This window comes from Oryctolagus cuniculus, chromosome 19, assembly GCF_964237555.1.
Source record: "Oryctolagus cuniculus chromosome 19, mOryCun1.1, whole genome shotgun sequence".
NCBI lineage: Eukaryota > Metazoa > Chordata > Mammalia > Lagomorpha > Leporidae > Oryctolagus > Oryctolagus cuniculus.
Window position 1 is genome coordinate 22617128 of NC_091450.1, and position 21127 is coordinate 22638254.

Below are 21127 nucleotides of genomic sequence, written 5' to 3' on the forward strand. Positions count from 1 at the left end.
GTATATAATAAATAGAGGATTCTATAGGATACCCAGCATGGAATGACTGAACGTGGAATCCACTCATGGTGGCTTACAGATGGTTGTCTCACAGCAAATTCAAGAGGTCAAACCATAGCTCCGATTAAGTGACTACATATATAGCAAAGCGTTCACATTAGTATGACACATTAGCAAGTCACAGTACTATTGTGTCTTTGTTTTTAATAATACACTTTATTTGCTGAAGTTTGGAAGTATTTTTAAGTGCTTTTCAATTCATAAAGTTAAAACCCTTAAAAACATACAAGATGACAGCTTTTATTGCTAGGTTTCTCTGAAAGGTCAAGTTTTCTGGATACATTTGGGTCTAAAAACGAATGAGCAGCAGTTAGGCAGAGTTAGGAGCAAGCATGTTTGGAGACCCATAGGTCTGCCTTTGAGTGCTAGGGCTCATCAAGGCCATCCCAGCCTTGGATTCCTCCTGGGTGGAACAAAGCTACAGGAGTCTGTGGCACATGGATCTGTAGCGAGACAGCACATGCCTGCTCACAGAGGCCCCCTTCACCTAGCTTCTTCACAGAGTGCTGCAGGCCTGCCAAGATCCTCTGAGGGTGGTGTCCCGGTTATTAGTACAGAACTTGGCAGAGGCCTGGCACCTAACTGAATGATACCTCTTGCCTACACAATAAAAGACAAACTTCTTTATCTCACTGGTTTTTGTACACAGTTAATGGCTTTTTATTTAGCTGCATGCATTCCAGAAGGAAGAAGAAATACGCTTATTTTAGATCCCAAAGACTTTTCAGAATTACTTACAATTACTTACTGTTTATAAATGCATGTATCTACTTAAAGCTGCTAATCTAATAATTCAGGATGCAGAGCGGAACCAAAGATGTTTGTCTCAAGTTTCATCTCATTATTTTTGTCCTGATTTCAACTCCTTGGCTGAAGTTTATGTTATATGTGATATACTGTTCATGAACCGTCTTTTCTGATTAGTGTAGGAATTCATCTGCCATTTGAACACTTACCAAATAAGTTTTTCAAGATTTACTTATTTATTTGAAAGGCAGAGTTATAGAGAGGCAGAAAATGAGAGAGGTCTTCCATCTGCTGGTTCACTCCCTAGATGGCCACAATGGCTGGAGCTGCACTGATCTGAAGTCAGGAGCCAGGAGCTTCTTCCAGGTCTCCCGAGCGGGTGCAGGGGTCCAAGGACTTGGGCTATCTCTACTGCTTTCCCAGGAGAATTAGCAGGGAACTGGATTGGAAGTGGAGAAGCCGGGACTGGAACCTGCGCCCATATGGGATGCCGGCACTGCAGGCAGCAGCTTACCCGCTATGCCACAGTGCTGGCCCCAAGTAGTTTATTTTTTAATAAGCCATCAAATAGGATGTGGCTTGGGGTTTCCCAGTAGTGGGAAGAGACGTGTGCTAATCTGTCCAGACTATCCTTGTCCTTAGTGATCAGCAGCATTTGTTTCTGAGCAGGGTGTAGACTGTGGTATCAAACGGGCTAAGCTGTCTCATCCTTGACTTTTAGAAGATAATGGGACCTTGGACTTAACCTGTGTCAACTCAGAGAGAGGCAAGCTGCATGCTTAGAGCTGGGGCTAGCAGGGAGGTTTTCACTTTGTTCTTGTTAAATAAAGGAGGACAAATGTACAATTTAAATACCTGTATAAATTGGAGAGAATGGAATAAGAACTTGTGATCTGGTTTCTTATATCCATGGAACTCTTTAAAAGAGAAAGTGAGCCAGAAACTACCTTTACTGAGCGGTCCCAGTTACTGGTGGGCATTGAGAATTTTTGAGTTTGGTCAGTTTTTTTTTTGTTTTTGTTTTTGTTTTTTTTTTCCTTCTCCATAGCTCTGTGTTTTGCTGTTCTTTCAGCTGTTTTCAAGATGTGTTTTCTTCTTTTACCTTGTATTTCTATTTCCACTTTCCTGATTTCAGCATGAGGGAAGGGTAAGCCTGGCCAGGCACTAAGCATTGTGTGCATGGTAGAGTCAAAGCACCAAGTCACCAGCATGGTGGGAGCTGCTCTGGGCCTCTGAGGTTGTACTTGAGGGCTGGAGTAAGAAGCCCCAGGCTTAAAACCCCATGCCCTGGGGAGAGCATTGGAAAAGCAGAATGGTAGCTTAAGCACTTGAGTTCAGCTGAGGATTTGAGTTCCTTGTTTGTTGTTTTAACTAAGTAATTATTTTCTTTTGTTTTTAAATTATGAAGATTAATCTTTGTTTCTTTCTTGTGGTTTAAGAAAATAAATTTTTATAAATTCCTATATAATCTGTGGTTCTGTATAGGCATTTAATTATCGCTAAGTAGAAGGCTTTCCCAGCCCTCATGGGTGAGTGTGTGTGTGTGTGTGTGTGTGAGAGAGAGAGAGAGAGAAAGAAAGAGAGAGAGAGAGAGAGTGTGTGTGAAAATGACAGAAAAATACAGTGCCGAGCAGGGAGCATGTTGTGGAGCCACGCCGGCCGGCACTGGACACTGCAGGCGGCTATGTGGCGTTACTCAGATGTTCTGCAGTCTTCATTGCAGCTTGCTGGGCGAAACTGTTTGTGCCATGGTTTGGAAATGACCCCAATTCCTTCCTTTCCTTGGAGATGGACTATCCTCCCTCTGCTGTGTGAGTCCCCTCTGCAGAGGCTTGAGATGAACGCACTGCATTCATTAGGAACTGCCGGTGTGCTGGGAATGGCTCTGAATGGAACATTGCCACCTCTGGCTTTTGCATTTTGTTGGGATGTTTTTGTCGGAACAGTGATTTAGGACACCCACTGAAAGAACACTTCTGAGGAGTATGTTCACCAAGTTGAGCTCTCATGCTTTTGTTTTGCATACTTCAACTCAGAGCTGCGAAGCCCATTTCTTCAGAGACCAGAGAGAGCACTGAGGATATTTAACCATTTTCTTGTCTGCAAGCAGAAATTCAATGGCAAAGTATTATTCCTCCAAGATCAGAAAAATATATGCAGACCTCCTCGCCGTTTGAGAAATAGGCTGTTTTATTTGAAGCAGGGGTGTTTTTTTTTAACCTTGTGGTTTTTTTTTTTCCTTATTAAAAAGTTATCTAACTTGTTACAATACATTCTGCCCTGATATTTGTATATTATAGTTACTATTACAAATGAAAATGTTTTTCAGGTTCTTGTGGATATTGGCAGTGTTTGACCAAGTATTAGAGCTTCATATTTATGCATTTTAAATAAAAAATATAGTGATGAGATGAGGATAAGGGTTGTTTTCATAAATTTGATACCTGTTTGTTATCAGTCTTACGTGATGGATAGTTTAGGGTTTAAAAAAAAATTTTTTTTTTTTGACAGGCAGAGTGGATAGTGAGAGACAGAGAGAAAGGTCTTCCTTTTGCCGTTGGTTCACCCTCCAATGGCCGCCACGGCTGGCGCGCTGCGGCCGGCGCACCGCGCTGATCCGAAGGCAGGAGCCAGGTACTTCTCCTGGTCTCCCATGGGGTGCAGGGCCCAAGCACTTGGGCCATCCTCCACTGCCTTCCCGGGCCACAGCAGAGAGCTTGCCTGGAAGAGGGGCAACCGGGACAGAATCTGGCGCCCCGACCGGGACCAGAACCCGGTGTGCTGGCACCGCAAGGTGGAGGATTAGCCTATTGAGCTGCGGTGCTGGCCAGGGTTTAATAAATTTATCTACCAATATGCTTCCACCTGAAAATGAATTGGTGATTAAACTGCTTTATCATTTGCAATAACATTTTAAAGTAATCTATTTATAGACAAAGAAAAGCATTACACTAATGATGAGTATGTTGCATTTATTAGTAAGGCCCTTTCTCCGTATCTCCACCTCCGGTGCAGTAACTTCACAGTGCACTGTTTGTCCCTTATGTGGACCAGCAGGGCCAGCTTCAGTAGGCAGTGTCCTGAGGCCGCGTAGAGAGCCAATCAGGAAGGTCTAAGCAACAGGTTCACACATTGTTACATCTTTTCTTTGGCAGCTTCTCAAACAAGCTGCGTACCTAAGCCAGATGCATCTGTCTACTGAAGCCTTGCAGAAGAGAGTCCCTTCTCATTGGAAAGGGATCTCTTTCTGGAGAGGCCGGTCTGAGTGGGCAAAGTCCCCACAGTTGTTTATCTCTCAGAATAATGTTTCTTAATTTTCTGACTAATGTTACTGATTTATAATTTAGCTTCTTTGGAAATCTTGTCTTTGCAAAAAAGATTTTCTTGATCTTCTGTATTCTCAGAATAGTTTTCTTTTTAATCTCAAACGAGTTTAATTCTAAGAATAATTTTTAAATTCTGTCAGTGTTGGAAATTATCAGCTTCAGATGTTGATTTGAATACATTCAGAAATGATACGAGGATTTCCATTGAACTTGTGATAATCCTGTTACCTTTAAGCCTGTGGTTATAAATAAAATGATTGAGGGGATTATGGTTCTGCCAAGGCTAGAATTTCTGATTTTAATTTTATTTTCATTTATTTGAAAGGCAGAGACAGAGAGACAGAGCAGACAGAAAGAGTTCTTCCATCTGCTGGTTCACTCCCCAAATGCCCACAGAACAGCCACAGCTGGGCCAGGCAGAAGCAAGCTGGGAAGACAATCCAGGTCTCCCACATGAGTGACGGAGACCCAACTGCCTGATCCTCACCACCTGCTGCTCCCAGGGAGTGCATTAGAACTGAGAACAAGCTGGGACTTGGACCTGGGTGCTTCCGTGTGGGATGTGGGTGTCCCAGGTGCATCTTAAACACTGCAGCAAATGCCCGCTCCCAAAGACTAGAATTTTAGAGGTGAAACTGTAAACAGCAAATTTACTAAATAAAATACTGGAAAGATTCCTTCTCAAAGAAAAGATACCTAAGTGTTTGTTGGCTTTGAGTTGATCCTTTTGAGCATAACATTAACAGTAATATATGTGAAGGGATTGTTCCTCATAACCTTCCTCTGTAACTTTCAAAAACTCTGCTGTGCCAGCGTCAGTCTTTGAAGCGTTTGCTTTAAATAAGGTCCTCCTAGTTACCACAGAATAGTACATCGCCGTGGAAATAGGAGCCTGTGTTCCCCCACACTCAGTTTTCAGGTCATCTGATCAGATAACTATGATAGCAAAAACATTTTCACTATGTTCTCAGTCTAGGAACACTGGGTTAATTTGTTGTTGTTGTTGTTTGCCTGTTATTTATGTATTAAAAAATAAAGTAAACACATGCTTATTGCAGAAAATTTGGAAAGCACACACAGAATAAACATAGCCACCCAGAAATAATTATGGTAACATTTCAATCTATGTTTTCTTCCAGTATCTTGCCTTATTATTTTATATGCTATAAATAGAACTTAAGAGTTCTGTTGTTTCTAATTAATAGAAATTTTCTCAAGTTGTTTAAACATTTTTTATTGACAGCCGTAATTTACTCAACAGTATGCTTATTGTAGGATTTTTGCATTGTTTTTATTGTAATAAGTAATATTCTCAAACCTCTGCACTCAAGGAATTTGTGTGAAAGAAAGAGCTCCAATTGGAAAACTGCAGGTTTCTGGAATTTCACTTGGTGCCTATTCACAGTGTGGATGCAGTGAGAATTATTATTATTTTTTTTTAAGTTAGAAACCACAGTTCCTCATATTTTATCAGATCACCTTCTAAAAAGAATCAGTTATGGTATGGGCAACACTAAATGTTTATCTTTTCAAAAACTGTTCTTATCAGCACTCAGGATTACTACTGAGAAAATACTTTTTTTTGCAGTTGGACTTCATGTATTTTCCTATCGGTGAATAGACAACATTCTGCTACATTCGCTTTATTTCACCCTCTGTCTACACCCCCGCACACACATCCCCATATTCCTATGCACAAGTCTGTAATGTATGTGTATGTAACCATGTATAGCTGTATTTTTCTTTTGCAAAGCCATTTGAGAATCAGTTACAGACATAATAGTTCACTTATATACTTCAGTACATTTCTCTTAGGAACAAAGGAATTTTTCTTATATAACCCTAATTTTTTTTATCACACTCAGGAAATTTAATATTGATGTTATTTTGTTATGATCTAATGTTCAAACTGTAATAAAATTTCCCAAATGTTCCAGTAATATCCCTTACAGTGTTCTTTTTAACATAACACCCAATCACAGTTGCCTATTGCGTTTAGTCATCATAGTCTTTAGTCTCCTTTAACTGGAAAAGTTCCCCTGCTGGTTTTTGTTTTTCGTAAGATGGACATTTTTTTGGGAGAGCTGAAGCCAGTTGTTTTGTGATATCTTTCAATTTGGGTTTGTCTGGATTGTCTCATGGTAAAGATTCAGGTTAAACAACTCTGACAGCAGTACTACATGGGTGATGTGCTCTTTTCAGTGCATTGTACCAAGAGCCATGTGCTGTCTGTCTGTTCCATCGTTGCTCATGTGTTGTTTGATCATTAATCAAATGATGGCCTCAGATTTCTCCACTGTGGCTTTCCTCCTTTGTAATGAATATGCACTATACGGGTGATACTCTGAGACTATGAAAACTGGTCCTCAGTAGTGGTCAACAACAGCACTAGTATGCATTGATGTGTTTTTTACAAAATGGATTACTTGTGAATTTGCATGGCCTCTCTGGCAAGGAGGCCCTTCAGTTTCAATTCATGTGTTGTCAGAGTGGACATTAAAATTATTTCCAAAAGTTTTATCAGTCGTTACTTTATGGAGTGTATGCTTTTCTTACTGATTTGTAATTACATCCATGCTATGATTATTGTTCATTTCTAACATGGTGTGAGCTGTTAGCTATTAGGCATTAGATTGATTAGTCCCTGAATCCTTACAGCGACCCTGGGAAGCACTTTCTCCCCTGCCTCTTACAGAAGAAGCAGACGCTTTGAAAGATTCACCCTGAGCTTTGCAGTTTGCAGATATTTACCCCAGTTTATTGTATACTTCTTAGTACAGTCTGGTTTGCTGCATAGCTTTATATGTTTCTATAGTAACAACTATCAATGTATTCTTCTGTAGTTTCCAACTTTGGTATCTTGTTTAGAAGCATTCAGTATTTAATGCACTAGGAAATAATTTTTTTTTAAGATTTACTTCTATTTGAAAGGCAGAGTTACAGAGAGGCAGAGGCAGGGGGAGAGAGAGAGAGGGAGGGAGGGAGGGAGGGAAGGAGGTCAGTCTTCCATCCTCTGGTTCACTCCCCAAAGTGGCTGCAACGGGCAGAGGTGAGCCAGTCCGAAGCCAGGAGCTTCTTCTGTGTCTCCCACGTGGGTGCAGGGGCCCAAGGACTTGGGTCATCTTCTACTGTTTTCCCAGATCACAGGAGAGAGCTGGATTGGAAGTGGAGCAGCCGGGTCTCAAACCAGTGCCCACATGGGGTGCCAGCACTGCAGGCAGTAGCTTCACCTGCTACACCACAACGCCAGCTCCAGGAAATAATTCTTTTCAAATGCCAGTTTATCTTGAAGAAGGACTGCCAAATTTCTCTCTAAATAACTGGATCCTAAATACTGTATGGAATATACTTATACTAAAAACTGATTTGTTATTTATCAGAACTTCAACTTTAAATGGGAACACTGTAATTTGGTAACTTTCCCAATAAGGTTTTCCCTTCCTGTTTTTAAAATTGTAGCCTTCATTTCACCACTCCCTGCTTTTGCTTTCCTGCATAGCACCTTGTATTTTTGTTTTATTTTACTTGAAAGGCAGAGAGAGAGACAGCAAGAGAGAGCTCTCATCTGCTGGTTTACTCTCTAAATGTCTGTGTTGGCTGGGGCTGGCCTGAAGCTGGGAGCCAGAAACTCAATCCAGGTTTCCCACGTGGGTAGCAGAAACCCAACTACTTGAGCCATCACCACTGCCTCCTAGGGTTCACAATAGCAGGAAGTGGGATCAGGAGCCAGTGCTGGTTGTGGAACCCAGGTACTCTGAGCTGGGATGCAGGCATCTTAACTAGAGGCCAGACACCCACCCCAGTATACCAAGTGTGTCTTACTGTGCTGTATCTCACTGCTGGAATCTAAACTTCATGAAATCAAAAGCATATGCATCCTATGCGCATTGCCTGCTGAAATATCTCAGCATGGACACACCTGTATAACCACCATCCAGGGATGAAGATTTGTAGTTCAGGTGTGATCTCAATGCCTAAAATAGTAGGCACATAGTAGTAGGTAATCAGCAAATATTTGTGGAATGAATCAATGGTATAACCTGTGAGGCATCCAAATTACTTTTTTAACAAGAAACTAACCAGAGAACTTGCTGATTATATATAGTTTGATTTTTATCCCCTGGAAAGCCTAATTATAATGAATATGAATAACATAATTCATTTAGCTATTGAACCACTGTTCGATACTACTGTTGAACATTTATGTTTGTGGCTCTAAAAGAGTTTTAATTTTGAACATCCTGGTGCATTAAAAATTAGCCCTCATTTCAGATGGTTTCCTAGATTGTTTCCTAGGTGGGGATTCCTAGTCAGAGGATGTGACCCTCACTGAGCCCCTCCTCTTTTGAACAAAGCATTTGCTGACGGGCTGTAGACCTGACTGCTGAAGCGGCCCAATGGCAAGATTATTGTTCTCTGCTTTTGGGAACAGTTCACTGGCTGTGCTTATCGGAGAGGTGGTCAGAACCCAGTGTCTGCCTTGGCATATTGCAGTGTGGTGTGAATGAAGCATCCTGGATTTGTATTCTAGTTTTCCTTAGACAAACTGCAAAGTCTTTGGGCAAGCTATTTGACAGATCCTCACTTTCTCCCCTCTGAAGTGAAGGTAACAGAACCCATGGCATTGGCAATACGTGCCCAGAGCATGCGGCCCACTGCTGCTCAGAGCTTGTTCAGTCAGTGGTCCAGACCATTTAAGTAGATTAGCTGCCTGATGCAAGGGAACCTTGGCCAAGAAATGCTCAGCAGGTGGTTGAGGTCCTGGAAGTGAGTTTCCAGAGCAGGACCCCACCTTCCTATGTGTCCCCGCTCCATAATCCCTTTCTGAAGGGAGATGCATTGGTACTGTGAGAGCCGCCTTCTCCACGGAGGCTGCCCTCCTCTCTGGCTTGTGCACAGTGCACACAGTGCATCCTTTCTACATCTTTTGCTAAAATAACGTAGATATTGTATTACTGTTTTCTCGCACCAGTCAGCTCTTGCCAGGATTGCTTCTGACCACAAAGAATTCCTCCCAGCCCCAGCAGTGTCATTTCTGAATCTAGGTGTGATGTGACTCATGTCAGCCACTCTACATGGACCTTACATTCAGCCTTGCTGCCAGGAGGGGAAGGCGGGGGTCCCTTCCCCCTCACGTTCTCCCCCGCACCAGAAAGCAGAATCCATCACGCGTGCAGCTCCTGTCTGCTAACTGTCTCTGTGGGAGGAGCTGATTCTGAGACTTCTCCGGAGGACCACCGACACCGAGGGAGGGCAGATAGGAACACTCAAGGGCAGGGGGAGGAGGGGCGGAGACCACGAGCTGGAATTTCTCTGCTTCTTTTATTTAAATCATCTTCACAAATTTAAAAAATGCTCTATAATCCATCTTATTTCAATATTAAAATGTTTTAAATTACCAGATTAATTATTTAACATTTCTTCTCTGATCACCAGTAAAATCTGTGCTTCACAAATTAAAGCCACGGCTTTACTCTTAGAGTAACTGTAAGGATGTGGCCGCCGGGAAACAGAAATAACCGTGTGCAGAATTCTCTCCTGGTGATGCAGAATGCAGAAACACGTACCTTGTCTGCACAGAACCCGCCTGGGTATGTGTGACCAGAGGACAGGCACAGAGGCATGGATTGTGTACTCTCTAGGCCCCAGAGCTGAATCATAAAATATTTAAACTTAGATTAAAACGTACTTGCTTTTTTTTTTTTTTTAAGGTAATACAACTGGCTTTGCTTGTCACTCAGTGAAAATATGGATCCCAGTGAGCTGGAGATGAAATGGGAGGTGTGGCTCTGCCTCCCCCTCCTGGGTGTCCCTTCTCACACACCTCCTGCAGCAAGCCCCCTGCCGCTTCTAAAGCGGATGTGTGTGCGTGCTGCGTGTGTTTGATAACGGGTTGCTCATCTTCTCCCTCCAGTGTGTGGGAGAAGAGACAGCTGGGCATCCTGGCTCTGGTGGACTCTGTGAGAGATGCTTATTATTCTTCAGTGTGGCACCTCCAAAAAGAATTTCCAAGGCTAATTTTGCCAACCGTTTCCCCTATGTCCTTCTGCTCATACAATGCATAGTCAAATCTTTGTTTGAAAGGTAGAGTTTGAGGGAGAATCGGAGAGAGGCAAGCCCTTCAATCCACTGGTTACTCCCCAAATGCCCATAACAGCTAGGGCTGCACCAGACCAAAGCCAGGAGCCTGGAACTCCAGCCAGGTTTCCCACATGGGTGGTGGGGCCCAAACACGTCAGTTGTCTTCTGCTGCTTTCCAAGGTGCCTTAGCGGAAAGCTAGATTGCAAGTAGAGTAACCGGGACTAAAACCGGTGCTCATCTGATGCCAGCATTGCAAGAGGCAGCTTAACTCGCTGCACTACAACACTGGCCTGCGTTCAAGTCGTTTTCAATCCTGGTGCTGTCAAACTTTTTTTTTTTTTTCCTTCTTCAAATAATTCAGACAGTGTTTAAGGCTTCTAGAGAGTGCACTGTGGGACCTACTTATGCTCCTTGGGGAATCAGTGGTGTACTAGAGCTGCCCTCTGGCTTGAGTTGGTGGATGGAACACACCCAATTGGCATGAGCTTTGTGCCTTACTGGTGACTTTCAGGATGTGTTCATCCAGCTGCGTCCTGATGCATTTCTGGGTAGTGTATTTGTGAGGAGAGAGTGTACAAAGGGAAAAGGGCTGCAGGATCTGGGGACAGATGACTCAGCATCCCACAAGCCGCCTGCCCAGGGTGCTTGACCAAGACCGCTTTAGTGAAATGTGGCGATGGTGGCGGCTGCCTGTAACCCTAGGGTGGTGGAATTCTGCCTGCTTTACCAGAAGGCCCTCTGTCAGCTGTTGGTGGCTACATCGGGGCAGAGCAGGAGATAAACCTGGCTCTGCACGCTGGCTGTTTATTCTCCATGCCCCTGCCTGCATTTTAACATTCTCTGTTATCCCTTTTATTCTCGTGTGTGTTACTTCAAGGTGGAAACTGGACAGTGGGCTCTCACATCAGTCCTGAGGCGAATTAGTTCCTGAAAACATGTTTCTAGTATTCAAAATGATTTCATCTACAATTCAGACTTTGGACTATTTCGCTGACTATATTATAGCAGAAGAGTCGTAGCCTTGCATGAGGGTACTTCAAAAAGTCCATGGAAAATGGAATTGTAAGCTTATTTCAGTACGAAATGTTTTGAAATCTATGCAGTTTTCTCATAATAAGCATTTCTGTGAACCTTTTGAGGATCCCTAGTGTGCATGGATTTCAAAGTTTTTATTTTATCATTTTTTTTTGCACCAACATAAACTTTGTAGTCTCATTTTCTATGAATCTTTTGGAGCAGTTCTTGGATCTCCTACTCTTGTACCTCCTGCCGCTGCTTTGGTTTTGAAAGGATTGTATGTGGCCTTAGAAACAGGGGCTTTTCCCTCTTCCTGTAGAGGCTCCTAACTGCTACCCTGACACTACAGAACATACAACGTGCTGTCTCTGAGCCCCCTGGAAAACTGGTTTATGGGACTGAACAGCAGCTGGGAAGCTGCTATTAAGAGGTGCATTTTTCTACATCAGACTCACAACATACTATGCAAAGGCATTGTAAGTAAATTCATTCATTAAACATGTTTTTAAATTAGATATATTAACATTTAGAGGTATTAGTCATGGGATCTCAGGATTAAAATTTAAAGAATGCTAATATTTTTCTAGGGAAAAAATGTAGAGAGTTTTTTGAAAATCCCCATTAATTTCTCATTAATAAGAAAGTATTGTTTTCTGCTGTGTAGATATGTGGCTTTCAGAAGTTGTTTTTCAGTGTCCTAATTTGTGATAAGTATTTTGACATTGTAGGAAACCCTTGGGTCATTGGGAATTTTAAGATGCAATATTATAAAATATTCAAAACTTCTTTGAAGTGTAGCAGTATCACACTTAACCACTCCCTTAATTTTTTCATGTAAGTATTAGGCTTCACTCTATCTAACCAGTTGATTTTACATTGAATGTTCAAATAGACAAAAACATGTGCATTAGTTTCTCTGTAGGAGCAGAAAGCAAAATGAATGCTTGGAACAATTAGAGATAAACAACTTGAGGCAGGAGAGCTGAGCCATGCCAGTAACACTTTTTAAAAAAATCTTATTTTCCTGCTGACAGAGAATTTCACAGATTCTTTTAATGTGCAGGAGTGGTGAAGAACTTGTTACTTCTCTGAATTTTGGGAGTTGGCACCTTCTAAAAGCACTTACACACCAGATTCTGGTGCAGGATCTCTCTCCCTCCCCATCCCCTTCTCTGTGCCTTCTTTCTTGCCTTCTCTCCTTTCTGGGTTTGCGTGTGGTGAACTCAAGTGTCACTCAGTTGCGTCATCTCAATGGCAGCTTAACCTGAATGCTGCCGTTAGTCTGCTGTGGTCAGAGGGCCTTGTAGAACAGGACAGCAAGAATAAGCAAGGAGGAAGAACATAGGGAGATGGAATAGTCTTCCACATATCATGATGCACCCAGGGAAGTTATCTGGTCATTTACAGGGAGATAAGGAAGGGGGTGAATATTTAATGGAATATTTGATGCTATTTGGGATGCCCGCAGACTGTATCAGAGTACCTCGGTTTGAGTCCCTGCTCTACTTCCAGTCTAGGCTCCTGCTAATGCATACTCTTAGATGCATAAGTGATGCCTCAAGTACTGAGTCCCTGACACCCACGTGGGAGACCTGGATTGAGTTCTAGCTCCTGGCTTCAGCCTGACTTAGCCCTGGCTGTGCAAGCATTTGGGGAGTGAACTAAGAGATGGAAGATCTCTCTTCTCTCTTCTCTGTGTGTGTGTGTGTGTGTGTGTTTGCCCCTCTGCCTTTCAAATAAACATAAATAAATGAATCTTTAAGAATTAAAAATTGAAGGCCGGCGCCGTGGCTCAATAGGCTAATTCTGCTTCTTGCGGCGCCGGCACACCAGGTTCTAGTCCCAGTCAGGGCGCCGGATTCTGTCCCAGTTGCCCCTCTTCCAGGCCAGCTCTCTACTGTGGCCAGGGAGTGCAGTGGAGGATGGCCCAAGTGCTTGGGCCCTGCACCCCATGGGAGACCAGGAAAAGTACCTGGCTCCTGGCTTTGGATCAGCGCTGTGGCTGGCGCGCTGCTGCAGGCGCACTGCGCTGATCCGAAGGCAGGAGCCAGGTGCTTCTCCTGGTCTCCCATGGGGTGCAGGGCCCAAGCACTTGGGCCATCCTCCACTGCCTTCCCGGGCCACAGCAGAGAGCTGGCCTGGAAGAGGGGCAGCGCGCCAGCCACGGCGGCCATTGGAGGGTGAACCAATGGCAAAGGAAGACCTTTCTCTCTGTCTCTCTCTCTCACTGTCCACTCTGCCTGTCAAAACAAACAAACAAACAAAAAAAGAATTAAAAATTGAATGAAGGTGAAATTCCAAATTTGTAAAAATAAATAATAAAAGGAAAAAGCACAATACAGATATAAAAGCACTGCAGTGTGTTAAGTGCTAAGAAGGGTGGGACTTTAAAATCAAAACAATTCTTAATTCAGTTTTGCGCCACCATTGTGCTGCGTTTGGTAATCCTTAAGGTTTAAATGGGTAGTATGCAGAATGTACCCATCAAATAAATTGTTATTGGGCATAGCATCTCATTAAAAGCAAAGAGTAAAACTGATATGAAAAATAATACCAGTGTCCTCATTCTATGTTTCTTCCTCTTTGGAGAAGTATGACTCTGTGAATGTCATTGTCCCAAGACAACCTGTTGTAGTGGGAAGAGATTTCTTTCCTTTTCTATCAAACCACTCTTCCTCCACCAAGGCTAGGAAGCACAGGCTCATTGCGGGAGAGGTCGCCATGCAGGCTGCTGCCCTTGTCTTACAAGAGGCTGTGCAGAGTTTTTCCAGCCCTCTTTGAGGGTGACAGATCATGTGTGGGTGTCCTAGAGAGCCTGAGAGGTGGGTCTGGGCGCCTGGTGCAGAGTTCAGATGGTTCCTATCTGTAGAAGGGTTGTGGGGTAGGGAGGGGGCGGGGGGTCGGGGGGCACGATCAGAGGGATGACTGTCTTTAGAGTGCAGCTTCTGGTTCCATCAGGAGAGCCTTGAGTGCCTCCCGCTGAGAGCTTGGCAAGGAACGGCTGAAGGGGACCGTGGATCCTGTTCACAGTTTGTGTGGAATTTCGGTGGCTCCTTCGATGACTGACACCCCCAGGGCACTGCCTGCCATAGAAGTACCTGTCGTTCCCATTCTCTCTCCGTTCCCTGCTTTTCCTCTGGGGTTTCACTTGGTTCATGAGTAAGCTGAGTCATGAGGTATAAGTAAATTCTCTTATCAGATGAAAACCACTTTAAACGTCCACAGAGAGACATTTAAGGAAAGTATCAGTATTGCAGTCCAGCCTCCCTCTCTGGTTAGCTTGTAAGCTCCTGGGCGACCGCGGCCTTTCCGTCTTCAAACACGTGCTGCTCCGTCAGGCTTTGTGCTTGCATAGTCGAGGGGAGTGGGGGAAAGCTGTCACGCTGAAGCTTTCTCACATAGCATCAAGGCTCTGGCACACTGAACGCTTCGTAAGCAGCTCCACAAGTTGCCATGGTTAAGGGGTCTGAAAGTGCTGCCTTGGTGCGGGGAGCGTGTTTCCAATGGGTGTGCTTTTTGTACTGGGCTCGCAAGGATCTGTCGTGAGAACTGTCCAGATTAAAGGACCCTGCTTCCATCTGACTGTAGCTCCCACCACGACCTCCAGCCAGCAGTTCAGTTACACGCAGGCTCTGAATAGGTTGTGTCCTGAAAGTGCTTTTGTTGATTAACCTTTTGGAATACAAAGCACATTGTCCCACAAAAACGCCGTTTGAATGGCGGGTGTCAGTGAGCTGTGGTGTGTTTCAGACGTTGGGTCAGAGCCTGTCAGTGGGTCAGGAAACCAATGCTGGCTGATACCTACATAAAGAGGAGAAGGGAGAAAGGAGCGGAGCCGAGGCCAAAGCGCTGGTTTCTTGTAGTAAAGGTGGGTATTGTGTGGCGATGCTGCTGCAATTTAAAACCCGTGCTATGCGCGGCCGGTGAAGCAGGAGCGGCCCTGGGGTGGGGAGAGTGATGTCAGCACAGGTGAAGTGCCAGCCATTCACTGCAGCCTCCCCTGTCGTGTCCAGACAGGGCTCTCTTGGCGAGGAGGGATTAGAGATGAAAGAAAATGTGTTAGGATCAATATGTGAGGATGTTACAGGATAATCTGTAGGATTAGAGGTAATACAGCACCTGGTAGAGCAGCTTCCCTGTAAACCCTGATTGCTACCTGTTTGCACTCTTAGTGCGACGTGTTTATAAGCAGACCTCACACATCACATAGCTTAACTAAAAATGTACTGGGCAGTTTGCTCTGCAGTGGCGTATTCAGTGTTCTTGACCTTGAGGATGTGTCCTCTCACGTGATCCAGATCTTTGATTTTACCTTCAATTATTCGTGTATAGTTGAGACATCAGTCTTAGTTTCCTTCCATGAAGTGTGAAGAATGTTGTAGTTTGCTTCAGTCTCCCAGCTGCCTGTCGAGTTCCTCAAGACTATTGAGTTTGCTGTTGCGTCCCGACTCAAATTTTAAGTATATTTCCTCTGAGGAAAGAAGAAAGAAGGAAGCAGGTGTGTGCGTGTGCGTGTGTGTGCGTGTGTGTGTGCCAGCAACACCTCTGCTCTTTGTGCTGAGCTCCAGCTGCTGCTACTTCACTCTGCGTGCGGTGCCTTCTTCCTCCAGCCCCGCCCCGCCCCGCGCCGTCTGACTGGGTTTCAGCACAGCTGTCTGACCGCTGTGCCAGGTAGGTTAAGGTTGTTGTCACAAGCGTGGCGTCAGAGGCAGGGTTCAAATCACAGCTCTGCAGACTGGGAATTGTGGCCCTCGGCGGGGTCCTCAGCTTCTCTCAGCCTCTGTTTCCAGCTCTGTAAAAGTAGACTTGCTCCCTCTCTCTCGAGTGGTTGTTTGGAAGAGAAAAAGAGCGGGGCAGATTGGCAGCTCTGAACTGCAGGTCTCTGGCTGGCTCCTGAGCTCCGTGGCCTTTTCTGCCCTGCCTGCCCTCTTGGTCTCCAGCCTTGGGGCTCTCAGGAAGACCCCCCTCCCTCCCTTCTACCCCCAGCCAGACAACACCCAACTTCCTGGTACAGCGTGCCGCCCCAGGTTCCCAGACCTCCTCCCTTCTGGGTCCCCACTCATGTGCTCGGGCTCTGCTCTCCTCTCAGAGCCCTTGTACAGTCCCTTCTCCCACCCCCATCCTTTGGCTCCTTTCCAGCATCATGGACAGCTGAATGCCTGCCAACTTTTCCAAAGAATGCCAAGATCCTGGTTTGCCCCTTCCCCAGATCTGCACTGTAGTCATGCCGTCACCACGGCCCCCACTCACTCTGACCCAGCTGGGTGTCTCTGCACCTCTGACCTGCCAAGGCCCTCAGTGGCCTCATTGCCCTAACCCTACCAGACATTTTATCTTCTTGCCTGATAGCCTATTCTGCCCTCTGCCATCAAAGATCTTAGATCTCTAAAAGCTACTTCTTAACGTTTGTCTCCACTTTTCCGGGCCACAACTCCCAGGTTCCTGTGCCTGGCCACTCCAGCCATAGAATGATGAACTGCTGGTGTGCCCGGAGTGCAGCCAGGAGACGTCTCTTCCCCATCAACCAGTCTGTGCTCACTTAGAGATGGCTCAGTTCCTGTTCCTTCTGTGTGAACTCTGGACCCCACCTTTGGTGTTTTCTACACTGTTGATGGTCCTGACCCTCGGGTCACAGGACTGACCCCGCCATCTTCTTAGAAAACTCTAGCAGGGTGGTCTGTGTGCTCTTTCCCCATTGAGTACAGAACTGTGCCTCTCCAGTTCACTCTCCTAGCCCCAGCTGCCTAGTTTTAAAACTAGGTTTGTGTATTCATAAAAGAATGGATAGATGGATAACTAAACAGGTGAAAATGAAGTCTGTGGTTACCATGGTTCTTGACTTACATATAGTTAAGTCCTTAGTAAATGGTAGCTTTATTTTTAATTGACTTTCCACACTGTAACTATGGAGAAAAACCATAACCGCTAGGCTGGTTGATGGAGGCTGTGTTTGCTGTGACGTCACTCGCTAAAGGCCGAGGCGGTTGGCCAGGGCCTCGGGAACAAACATCTCGGCCAGCAACCCTCCCCCTCGCAGATGGCCTCTCCTCCTCCATGGTCTCCTCGTTTCTCACTTGGTTCCTTGCCTAGCTGGTGTTCCTCTACCCTCTCTCCCTTCCTTTACTCCTCTTCTAGACCCTGGGCCTCTTCCAGGGGGGAACTGTCTCTTCCCTTCTGCCACACCCGAGGGTCCCGCAGAGCACCCCAGGGCTGATGTCTGCTAAATGAATGACTGAGATGAGGGTTTCGAAACAGACTACAGCGGTGTCAGGAGAGGTTATGAAAATCAACTGATTTGGGTCACAGTACAATTCTGAAAGATTACAGTTGAGACTTCTTATACCTGATGAGATTGCAAGATTATCTCCAAATTCTAAACGATAGGGGTATTCCATGAGCTGAAGGCTATTATAAACACAGGGATCCAGCAGGCCCCCCTCACTCACGTTGTACCATGGTGACACAGGCTACAGCTCACTGAATCTGTCACCATGGAATGGCTTACATTGGCTTAGGCATACTGCTTTTTGTCTGCTTTCTATGCCTTGTGACTTAACAGCAGTAGCTTCATTTATTAAGCATCTGCTGTAGCGTAGGCCCTGTGCTAAAAACCTTGGATTCATGCTGTCTGCTCCTCTAACTCTGAAAGGTAGGTACAGCTGCCCATGTTATAGATAAGGAGATGGGAGTGCGAGGAGACAGGGGACTCACGAGTTAAGATTTAGTCAGGTTTTGAGCCAAGGCCCATGAGGCCTCAGAAGCTGTGATTTTCCCACCTGGCTTTGTTGACTCCCTTTCTGGGCTTTTAGCGATTCAGCATCACCAGCAGCTTCGTCGTAGCCGTTGTCCGGCTTGTGAAGAGTATTTTCTTTCACTTCCTTGACCTCAGTCGGAGGACTTGGTATGGAATGCAGTGTGGGGACAGCATCCTGCCTTTATTCAGGGAGATGGCCGGGAGAGAGCACAGGGACACAGGCTGGACTTGCTGTGGGTGCCAGAGCCAAGATGTCACCCTTGCCCTGTTTTGCCATGTCTGCACTGGCTGCCCATTGAGCCTTCCCTCAGCCTTGCCAGGAAAGCAGGGGTGATAACACCTGCCGTGCAGTACAGGGAGCCGGAGTAGTTTGTGAACTCTTGGCTCTTTGTGCCCTTGCCCTCGGTGAGCCTGCTTCCTTCTCTCACTTCATTTCCTTTACCGAGTGCTTCCTCTGTGTCAGGTGCCGCGACTGCGGCCCTGAGAAAACGGAGAGAAATGAACCAAGTCCCCTCGCTACCTGACTTTGTTAGTTGGAGCTGCCTGCTTTATGGGCTTGGCTCTTCCATGGCCCTAAGTTTCAGTCTCTCTCTTTTTTTTTTTTTTTTTTAAGTTTCATTCTTTAGCCTCAGTACTTAAGTAAAAAGTAAAATAAAATAAAACACTTAATTTCCTCTTATTGGAGAAGTGCTCTTGATATGAAAGGAAGAAGAAGGAATGACAGACCCTGGGTCTGAGCAGTGTGACTGAGACGACTGAGACTGAGCCGTCAGGGACCACAGGGCTCCTTCCCCAGCACTGCTGCAAGGCTCAGCATGGGCAGTGCTCTCGGATCATCACTGCCCACGGAAAGTCGCCCTTTGACCCAGGGACGGAACTGGAGCCACTTGCTCTCGTGGGTCCAGGCTCTTTGTTCACACACCAGGCTTCAACATGTTTTTGGTTTTCTATTTTATTTAATTATTTTTATTTAGTATTTATTTGTTTGTTTTTGAGAGAGTTCCCATCCCCTGGTTGGTTCCCCAAGCACCTGCAATGACTGGGAGTGGACTGGGCTGAAGCTAGGAGCGGGGAGCTCAGTGTGTCTCCCATGTGAGCAGCAGAGACCCACTGGAGTCAATACCCACTACTTTCCAGGGTCCACATTAGCAAGTTGCTGGAGCCAGGACTCAAACCCAAACATTCTGATATAGGGCATGGCATCTTAACCAGTGTATTTATTTGTTTGTTTGTTTGTTTAAAAATCAGTGTTAGAGAAGGAGAGACAGGGAGATCTTCCATCTGCTGATTCACTTCCCAGATGGCCACACCATCCAGCCCTGAGCCAGGGCAAAGCCAAGAGCCAGGAGCTTCATCTGGGTCTCCCACATGGGTAGCAGGGCCCCAAGCACTTGGGCCATTTCTGCTGCTTTTCATTAATGAGGAGCTGGATCAGAAATGGAACAGCCAAGACACGAACCAGTGCCCATGGTAGGTGCTGGCGTCGCAGGGAGCAGAGCCCTTAACCAGTATCTTAACCACTCAAGTCAAACAACTGCCCCAAACATGGAATTTTTAAGTGAAAATTGTGTAAATATGTATCCTGGTCTGGCTTTTCTTCTGTGGAGTAAGACAGGCTGCCAACAGACATGAAAACTTTGCTTTTTTCCTTCTATAATCATATGTTGAATTCTCACAAAAGCGCCTAGTGTTCCCCAGGTGCTATAGAAATGAATAAGATATGACCGCTTCTCTCACAGAGTACCTGGCCCTGTTGGGGAGACAGACAGGTAAACTGGGGACATAGAGTTGAGGCAAGAGGATTGTCATGACAGGTCCTGTGTGGTTCACCAGTGAGTTTGGGACTTCTCTTGGAGCCCGTGTGGCATTTTACAGAAGAGAATGAACTCGAGTGGGTGAAACAGAAGGCTGTTGTTTTCTGGGCTAGCCTGCCCTTTGAAACCTATTTGGAACCTTGGAAATACTTGCATTTCACATGTTTCTGTTAGGTCCTCGGCTCCTGCATGGGACTTCTGATCCGAGGGGAAGTAACATCCCAGAACTTCATTGTGACTGCACACAAGCATTCATAGGGGCACGCCGGATGTTTTTTGTGTTCTTTTGTCTTAAACTCCTTTTGTTTTTTTTTAAGATTTATATGCTTATTTATTTGAAAGTCAGGATGACAGAGAAAGAAGGAGAGAGAAAGAGATCTTCTATCCACTAGTTAGCTCCCAAAATGTCCACAACAGTTGAGGCTAGATGGCGCCAAAGCCAGGAGCCCAAAACTCCATCTGAGTCTCCCTCACGGGTGGCAGGGACCCAACCAGCATCATCTGCGTTTCCAGGTGCATTTGGAAGCAGAATGGCCAGGTCTCCGACCAGCACTCTGGTAGGAGATGTAGGTCTTGCAAGCGGCAGCTTAACTCCTTTCACCACCTTAACTCCTTTCTTGAAAGATTTTAAAGTTTGCCCTGAGTGGGTGTGTAGCCTGCTGGTGAAGGTGCTGTGTCCTACAGCAAACTGAGTCTGAGTCCAGCTCTGGCTCCTGACTGCAGCTTCTCGCTTGTGCGGACTCAGGGAGGGAGAAGGTGGTGGCTGTAGTAGTTGGGTTTCCGCCACCCACAGCGGGAGACCTGGATTGAGTTCCTGGCTCCCAGCCTTGGCCTGGCCCAGCCCAGACTGTTACAGGCTCAACAAATAAGAGTTCATTCTTTCTGTTTCTTTGTCTCTCGAATAAATAAAATTTTTAAAAAAGAAGTTTTCTCTCCTGCAGAATGTATTGTAAGCCCTCCATTCCCCATCTGGTAAAACTGGAGTGGCAGTCTATCTGTTGTTAAACGAAACCTGCCTGCTCAAAATTGTATGGGATGTTCATGCAAGACAACATTAGTGTCGTCCAGATGTGGGGTGCAAACCCAGCATGACAGCATGACCGTGGCAGCCTTGGGCTGGTAGCTGCTGTGGGGAAGAAGGCGGCATCCTAAAAGGTACCAGAAGCAGATGCTTTTGACATGAAAGCATGCGGTAGGCTAAGGGGAGTAGGGCTTGTGTCTGCTTGGCTGGCAGAGGCCACTGTTGGCACTTTTCACACTTGGGGTGGTTAGCATACCGGGGTGGAACACGGAGACATTATGTGGGATGGGCAGACTCTCTGAGGCT

General features: G+C 45.5%; 1 protein-coding gene across 7 annotated transcripts in view; it reads left to right on the plus strand.

The window, feature by feature from the left end:
- The window catches only part of PARN (poly(A)-specific ribonuclease), a 173313-nt gene that overhangs the window by 102665 nt on the left and 49521 nt on the right, over window positions 1–21127 (plus strand). The window contains exon 22 of one of the 7 annotated variants that reach the window (XM_051847832.2): window positions 4459–6650. The exons of the other annotated variants lie outside the window; for them this stretch is intronic. Within the exon in view, the coding sequence (XP_051703792.1) occupies window positions 4459–4613 (155 nt within the window). The 3' untranslated portion in view covers window positions 4614–6650. Of the gene's footprint in view, window positions 1–4458; window positions 6651–21127 lie in introns of those variants that run through there. 7 annotated transcript variants of the gene reach the window in all.